Source organism: Branchiostoma floridae, chromosome 3 (assembly GCF_000003815.2).
Source record: "Branchiostoma floridae strain S238N-H82 chromosome 3, Bfl_VNyyK, whole genome shotgun sequence".
In the NCBI taxonomy this organism is placed as follows: domain Eukaryota; kingdom Metazoa; phylum Chordata; class Leptocardii; order Amphioxiformes; family Branchiostomatidae; genus Branchiostoma; species Branchiostoma floridae.
Window position 1 is genome coordinate 23974959 of NC_049981.1, and position 9145 is coordinate 23984103.

The 9145-nt window shown below is 37.2% G+C and overlaps 1 protein-coding gene across 1 annotated transcript; it reads left to right on the forward strand.

Moving 5' to 3' along the window:
- Positions 1-5929: 5929 nt before the first annotated feature.
- LOC118411767 (neuropeptide FF receptor 2-like) lies at positions 5930-8850 on the forward strand. Its single transcript, XM_035814251.1, has 4 exons — positions 5930-6161; positions 6941-7040; positions 7403-7545; positions 8696-8850. Exons 1-4 carry the CDS (start codon positions 5930-5932, stop codon positions 8848-8850), a joined length of 630 nt encoding a protein of 209 aa, XP_035670144.1.
- The last annotated feature ends 295 nt before the right edge of the window (positions 8851-9145 follow it).

Sequence of the window (9145 nt, forward strand, 5' to 3'; positions counted from 1 at the left end):
CCCCCTGGCGGCTCCCCTTGGTACTGCAGCGCAACTTCCGGTTTTGCTATCTTGGTGTTCTGAACATGCTATGATCACGATTTTTGAGTATTAGATAGCTCTTGTGCTCAGGAAGAAGTGACATAAGTTTGGGCCCCCTAGCGTCTAGTTTTGGGATAGCAGGGGCATTTTTGTCAAAAACTTCTGAAGAGGATAACTCAAGAAGGGAACAACGGATTTTCATGATTTTTGGTATGTAGGTACCTTGGGCAATGTTGTACAAGATGAAATACTAATTATGCAAAATAGGAGCAAATTTGCATAATTAATGACAACATTCAATCATAGCAGTTTTTTCTATGAATCTCTTGTCTTGGACGTTATATGGTCTTGAAATTTGGGTGGTAGATAGCTTTTAGTGTCATGACAAAGTGGAGCAAGTTTCAGCCCCCTAACATTCAATTTAGGAACTGCAGGGGCATTTTTGTCAAGACATTCCAAAGAGGATAACTGCAGAAAGGATTAACGGATTGTCATCATATTAGGCATGCGGGTACCTTAGGCAAAGATGTTCATAATGATATACATGTTATGCAAATGAGGACTTAATTTGCATAATTAATGAGGAAATTGTATAATTCCATTGTTTTCAATAACTGGACTTCTGATAAATGTAACACATGTTAATTATGATAGGTGGAATATAAGCAGATACTAAATATGGTAATGAGGAACTTATTTGCATGATTTATGTAAAAATTGCAAAACCACTTTATGACTAATAATGGGAATTTTATAATTGCGACATGTGTACGATTGTCAATGATGAACAACACCATGCATAAATTATGTTAATGTATTAGTCATTTGCGTGAAATTTACAAAAGCTCTAAATTTTCATGGAGGTATAAGGTCGCCGAACTCTAGTTATCAATCTACTTTGTTTAATTTCCGAAAGATGAAGTGAAATCAAGTCTGCTTACATACTGCCGATTGAATAGGAAAATGGGCCATTTTCTTTCGCAAGGGAAAAGTGGCATTCTTTCCCAAGTAAAAGTGATTATAGAAAATCAATTACTGTGCGTAATCCTACTAGATAACTTAAGTATCAAGGTATAAAGTTTAATTTTGCCATACGATCCTTAAGCAGAATGCAGTACAAATACATTATCAGGATAAAACATTAAGGGACACTGTCAATGTGTGTGCGTTCTCTGTCGCAACTCATTTTTAATGATTTTTTTTGCAAAGTAATTTTCCTCATCTGCACCGAGCATTGCTAGAAAAGTAAAGGAAATAACAGATTCAACCTAAAAAATAGCATTCGGTGACCTCATACCGCCATGAAATATTTAGAGCTTTTGTAGATATTGGACGTTCCATTTTTGGTTATCCTGATTGGAAACTCTGGACAAAAACGCCGATGCAGTTCCAAAATTAAAAGTCAGGGGAGTCAAAACAACCCCACCTTGTCCTAATGTCGAAAGCTATCTGCCACTAAACACTACTGTCAAGACCGTATCATGTCCGGAATAAGAGGTACGATAACGAAAATGCTATGAAAGAATATTCGCATTAGCTATGCAAATGTCACCCAATTTTGCATAATTAGTATTCAATTTCGTACATATTAATCTACGCTACCTACATACCAAAACATGAAAATCCGTTTTTCCGTTCTTGAGTTATCCTGTTTGAAATGTTTTTGCAAAAATATCCCTGCAATTCCAACCATAGCCGCTATTGGCCCAAAACCTTCTGAGCACAAGACCCATCTTAAGGTGTGTCAAGCTTGCGTCACTGCGGGGTTCATTCACTGCGTCACTGTTTTGGTATTTTCTCCGATTTTTTTTTTCATAACTTAGATATGGCGTTATACGTAAATGTATGGCTTAGAAGACGAAAAAATTCACAAAAAGAAAGAAAATTCGTTTTTTATCTTTGAAATTCGTTGAGTATCTTCCGAACCCCGCAGTGACGCAAGTGCAGTGGGAGCGCACCTTTACGCACAAGCATCGTGTTCATATTAGTACTAGTAGCTTCTCATCGGAACACAAGATATGGAACCAGGAAGTTCTACTGCAGGATCCAGGGAAGCCGCAAGGGGGCCTTAAATCTGATCATTCCAGTTTCTATCTTATTCATCAAATCGTCCTTTAGTTATCATGTTGACCAAAAGACTGGCGGACAGACAGACAGACAAAAGCTTCCGAAAATATATTCTTTATAATATTTCATGGAAGTAATGATATTTCTTTAAAATATACATGTATTGTTAGTAGGATCATGAAGCTTCTTGCTCTCATGTAATTTTATCAGAGATACACGCATCATGATTGATATAAATCTTCTCAATGTTACTTTTCCCCGAAAACAAAAAATGCAACCTGCCATCGGGTTGTGTTCGGTTATTCATGGGACACGTAAAGTAACGCAATTCTATTTTCACTGTCATTCTTGTCGCGTTTCTTGAAATAATGGCGCAATGAAACACATAATTGACTTCGTGACTCCTGTCGAGACTCGAGTCCAAACTTTAATTGTCATACAGTGTCCTCTGGGCAACTAAAGCAATAGAATGTAGTTCTAGGTCCTGACAAATGATTTTATATTGTGTTTTATTTTAAATACGGTTAAATGGTGTCGTTGCCAGTCTTTTATATAATCTTCTTAAATATAAATCAAATAATTCACTTGGCAACCTCAACAACAAAGCAAGTATTATATAGCTATGTATTACAACTTAATGTGGCAAAGGATTGACTTCTTTGGGCTTAGAGGAATCATTTATAAATGATGAAGTGCTTTATAGTCGGATGCATTTTAGATTTAGTAGAGTATTATTGGCTGGCCTTTAAAGCCACACGATCACTTCAATCAGGCCCTCAGAGCATACATAATCTACTTTCTTATGGTCCGGTGCGTGACTGACCTCCTAAAATGGAATAAGTTAAGACTTCGGCAAGGACGCTCTCTGAGTACATAGAAAGGGTTGCAAATGCAATGTATATTGTTAAATACACATGTCATGATACATATTTTTGTGCTTTTGTATTCAGCGTCTTTAAAGATTACCATGAATAGGGTTAAAAATAATGATGTTTAAGCATATTAAGGTTTTATCAATTCTGCACTATTAATTGGTCACATTTACCTGTCAGAACGTTAAGAGTAACAAGTAACAGGTTCAAAAGGTTTCGTCGGAAATAGAGTCCAATAAATCAAATTGAAACTGGGAGGACTCATAATATATATCAACAAAGGTTGTATGGTGTACGCAAATCACGTTCTTACCAGCAGTTCTGTTGAGACCTGTGAATTGCATCCTTGTCCCGATGGAACACGAGTAATTGATATATTCTGCTTGTTACATGCTATGCCGTCCGAACTACATGTAAAACTTCGTTCCTAAAGTAGCGCTCTTATATAGCTACCTTGAAGGGTTCACACATATAAAACTAAATTTTATCCTCATCTTAAACCTCATCCAATACAGTTAATTTTTACGACGAATCTGACAGTATAGGGTTCCCATTTTGGACCCAATTCTGTTTTGCTCATAAGAATATTACTAGTGTTTTTTTTTATTACTATTGTATTATGCTGTTTTTATTTAAATTGTTTGCCTTTTTTTGTGTCCATGATTAATGATGAATTACGTTATAATGAATTATGCAGGAAATGAAAACGAACATTTTGCTAGAAAAGTTGTTCTATTTAACGAATTTACATTTGTTTTGTCTCAGGTTTTAAACAATAATGATGATGTTACACCAATACTGATAGCATAACCATGTTAGTTATTATAATAAGATAGAATACATGTCAAATCAGGAATTGAATACTCTCAAGCACCCGACCTTTTTTCGCGACAAAAATGAACCAGTGGGGTCCAAACGGACCAAAAAATGTTTTGTTCATAAAATCTTAGTTCCAATTGCTATCGTTTATCATCGTACATACATTGCTTCATCAATGTGATAGAAATATTTTGACTTGTTAAGGTATTGCTAATTCCTGCTCATCATCATAATTTATGCAAAAGATCAGAAGTACCGCATTTTGCATTATACCTATTCTGACCAGAGGAGAATTTTGAGGCCTTGGGCAACTTTTATGTCGCATAACTCATAAACGGCTAGTGATAAAGCTACGAAACTTGGTAATATATCACAAAATATTGTTAGCAAATCTTTTGTTGTCTTCGCAACGGAATTCTGACAGGCATATTTACAGATATATTGTCACTTGTTTTATCATATATGATTAGCGCCAATTATCAAAATCTGCACATAATGACGAAAACAGTGCTTTACACTAAAACATTATAGTTATTCCAAAAAAGTCAGTATTTTCTATTCTAATTACCCATAAATTGTTGCAATAATTGTAACGATGAGCATTTCTGTTTTGTGGATTGAAATTTTATCTCCGATACAAAATGTTGATATGGTTGATATGAATACAATAAGACCCCATGCGGTTGAATCATGGTTAAAGTAAAGTGGTTTCAAGCTACATGAACTCAAAACAGATGGTGCACCCTACTATCAACCATCTAGTCAGTATCAATTCCATCTACCTTCAAGTAAGCTATTCTTCATATATTTGTTTCATTATAATGCAAGTAACAACTTGAGCTAGTGTAGACACCCACTGATCGGTACGTATGCATCTGGCAGTTGTGCTGTGCACATAGGGCCTAGCTTGGCGTTGCACTCCTCAAAATGTTCACCACATAGAGATAATGAATAAGACATGAAGGTTTGGATTCACATGAAAATAAATGTCACCTTTAACTTAAAATCAATTCAAAGTTTGATAACCACACCATGCCAAACCAAGCCTGGTGCATGGTAATACGGGGCTTGACTGGCTAGCGCTACGGAGTACTGGCTTATTATAGTTTTTAAGATTGTCAGGAAAAATACGGCACAAAAAATTAAAGGTTTCTAGCCACTCATATATCAAACTAAAAGCTGATCCAGTTGTTATACACGAAAAAATGCCGAAAGTTTTGGATACAATTTCGTCTAAGTATGTTGCTGGACAGGTGTATAATCTTACCTATGGTAGTTAGAGATAGTCTGTTGTAAACCCCAAAGTTAAGCATGTTGTTCAAGGAAACAAGACATGGTCATTCATAAAGGGACTTGGCTATCCTGGGAACTTAGATATCTATAACAAAAGCCAAAGTGTGCACAGGAGCTAATGTCTATGTGTCCATGGATATAACGGTTTAAGCGTCTGTCAAACCGTAATGAGTTGGTTTTCGTGGTTTGGAACTGAATTTGGACATGTTGCCGTTGTTCAAACTTTAAGTGTAGATAATGTAGTGCATGTCTTTTCATTGCTCTCTATATAACAGTTTTAAAGACTCTGTAAATGTACATTGCGTAGTACATTATAGCCATTAAAATCTTCTGCTTCAACGCCATGTAACATAACTATAAAACCTCTTCAATCACTATTTCCTCTACAAGATGAATTGATCTATGATGGAAGCTGCCAAAGGTGAAATCATTGTATTTGGCCAGGGGGCCATACCATTTGTAACAGCCTCCAGTCGTTCGAAGATAAACTACTACCAAGGGGCTACATTTGATGTGTTTAGCCGTCAGTGGTAATTTCGAAAAGTGCTAAAAGGACCACCTGGCCTGCTAAAGCAACTGTGACCTTTAGCCCATGAGGACCATAGTATTGATCGTAGTTGCGCGTTACATTATACATAATAGACAAGCCTAATCTTGCATGCAACAACTTCTGGCAAACTGCATATTGCACGTTTCCTGTTGAAATTAAGAAATATGATGAAAATAAATAAAAGTTTAGGCAGCATATATGGGGTCGGCAAATTTATCATCTTATAATCAGACTGATTATGAACGATGATCACTTTTTTTCAGAAAACATGAACTTGACACTTGAAAATTCTTCTGACGTCTTCATCATGGAGTCCCCGATGTTAAAGCACCCTACAGCCGTCATTGCCGTCTTCGTGGTCGGCTACGTCATCACCTTCATGGCAACGATGATAGGCAACATCATCGTCTGTTACGTAATCCTAAAGATCCCCCACATGCGCAACGTGACGAATTACTTCGTCTTCAATCTGGCCGTTAGCGACATGCTGTCTGCCATTTTTTGCATGCCCTTCACGCTGGTGGACCATGTCATCAGAGGTACCGTAGCAGTGATGAAACGTTCGAATATCTATAACTCTAACGTTAATTATTCAGCAAAGGTATAACCTGAGTGAAATGGAATATGTGCTTGACATTTCAAACATTTCTACTGTATTCAAGTCAACAAACAACAGTGTTCTCATATCTGAAATTGTATATTGTCTGTCTTATTCAGAATATGGACTAGATTAGACCTATAAAGAACTGTATACATATATTTATATATATACATATATCAGCAAGGCTCTTCAGAGAAGAGTGATATGACCCAAGCAATTTAAAATGCCGCAAATTTGACGACCTCAGCAGTATAGCGAATCATTTAGCTACAAAGGTCTTCAAGATCTACCGAGAAGGCGTTATGAAATGTCATTGATTCGAAGATTTTCAACAGCTTAACATTTTCTAGCCATAGGGCTTTGTACAATGAAATGACATTGTGTAGAGTTTCTTCTGTAAGTAGAATAACAAAGCTATATTGCTGGACGTCACAATGTCTTATGTCATATAGTGATATCTAACCTTTAATCTGTGCGGTTATAATTGATAATGGTGCTAAATGGTGTATGACAGTGTTTAATATATATCGATATTTAGTGCAAACAGTTGATATAGAAAAGCTTTGCAATGCAGCACGTAGGCTGCAAACAAGCTGTCAATCCATGTTGATCCTTGAAAAATAACCCAGTCTACTACTACTAGTTTTGATGATAACTTTTACAATAATAGCTTTTTTTCTACGTTATAACGGTAAAACATAAATGATGATTTTCTAGGTTGGCCGTTCGGTGAGGTCATGTGTAAAGTGTTTCCGGCCATGCAGATCATCACAGTATCAGCCTCTCTCTTCACTCTTGTAGCCATCGCTTTTGACAGGTACGTACATGGTGGATACATACATAAAAAGTTTTATTTTAATCTCACAACGTACTGTTAATATACACAACCTTAATTCACGATATTCCTTGCTTAAAAAAATTATTCAGTTATTTTGATCTCAAAATGTCTGATATGGCCTTTACGTTAAAGAGTATTTGATCATTTTAACCATATTGGAAAACATACACATTGTGTATAGTGTTGCTTTATTTGTAACAAATACACTGTATGTATCATTACACTGCTTAAAATTCTAATGTTTTTTTTATCTCACTGTTATTCACAATTTTTTTCCACTGAAGAACGTAATAATTTAGAGTCAGCGCATTTTTTCATGACGGCTATTAACCTGTTCACAGGTTCTACGCTGTCGTGCATCCGATGGCCCACACCTTCACATCCACAGTCGCTGTTCGCGTCATAACACTCGTCTGGGTCATGGCTATCATCCTAAGCATCCCCATATTCGTGGTCCAAGAAAACAAATATGACTTTTACAATGGTATGGTCATGCACGTATGTGCTGAGAACTGGCCTTTTCATAACTCCAGGAGAATTTTCACAGCCTCATTGCTAGTTATTAGCTACCTTGGCCCTCTTACGGTTATAACCGTTCTGTACACACGAATCGGCCTGGAAGTGTGGTTTATGATGCCGCCAGGCGTCGTTAAAATACGGGATGGTGGGCATGGTACGCCCATGCAGAGAAAGGTTAAGGTCGTAAAGATGATGGTGGCAGTAGGCGTGCTATTTTCCCTCTCCTACCTCCCTATATTTACGATAATGATGCTTGCAGACTTTGGCAACCTAACTGTCGATCAAGCTGATTTTATCTACATCTGGATCTACCCCATAGCAAACTGGCTCTCGTACTTCAACAACTCCATTAACCCCATCGTCTATGGCTACTTTAACAGAAACATTAGAAAGGAACTAAAAAAGATGACTGGGAAAACAAAATTTCAGGTGGACTTTGCCATGTCAAAATACAACTCGCGAACTACTTCCAGAAATGACTTTCGAACAAGAGATACCCAAGTCGGTACCTCAGGCTAAACGACACGGAACCATGGTCTCTGACTGTAAAGTCGCAAACAAGTATAAAGGTACAAGGCCACTTGATCACAGAATAGAAACAAGATCGTAGTAGGGGTTGAAATGATGCAAAATAACAGCTGAAACGAAAGTAGCTTAAACTAATTTAAGATTGATTCATTTGCAGCATTCAAATATATCCTTTATCATACATGAAGAATGACTATAAATCTTATTTAAAAACTACTGAAATAGATAGGAAGGAGATATGGATATATCGTTATCTATCCAGACTGGGGGGGGGGGATAAAAGTGCCAGCGCCAACTATTGCTCCCGAACGGCTTGTGCTAGAAAGCGCCAACTATTGCTCCCGAACGGCTTGTGCTAGAACAACCAAACTTGGTGACTTTTCCTAAAATATTGTTGGCAACAATTTAAAAAAAAAGTTAGTAATTTTTTCGTGTTGCCATGGCAACGGGTTTCTGAAAGGCAAATTTTACAAAAATCACTAATTCTGGTTTAAACAATGGGATTTGAAGATTTTCTTGCTAAACAGCTCAATATATACTTGAAAAGTATGGACGGTTTTGCTATCTTGTATGTACTGACTCAATAGACGTAGCAAGGGTTACGAAGGCTGCTCCGGAGAAATCCCCACCCATTAAGCCGGAATGGTCTGATCTACTCACAGAGGGAAAGACCCCTGCTCTTTTGGACGAGTACGGTGTGTGCTCGGAGTGTGGCTCTCCCCAAACACGGAACCTCCATTAACGTCCATCCGAGGCAAGGTCCTTGCTAAAGGTTCTCATTCTCACCTGAGTGAGTTGAGAAAAGCTTGTTTAAGTGCCTTTACCAACGGCACACGGGTCGGTGACCAGATAGAACCTCGGACCACTTGGTTCTGAGCTGAACACTACCAATACTACACCCCCCCCCACCAATTTTGTTTAGGTATAAATGATATTCATTGGAAATATCTAAAAGAAGTTTGAACGACCGATAAAGGTCTTAGTATTAATCGGTTTGGATAATAACAACGAATTAAAATGTATTAAAACGTCATTCA

Coding starts and splice junctions, on each gene's coding strand:
- LOC118411767 (XM_035814251.1), top strand. CDS start 5,930: ATGGAGTCCCCGATGTTAAAGCACCCTACAGCCGTCATTGCCGTCTTC. Junction 6,162..6,940: donor GGTGGACCATGTCATCAGAG/GTACCGTAGCAG, acceptor ATGATTTTCTAG/GTTGGCCGTTCGGTGAGGTC. Junction 7,546..8,695: donor CAAATATGACTTTTACAATG/GTATGGTCATGC, acceptor CTGACTCAATAG/ACGTAGCAAGGGTTACGAAG.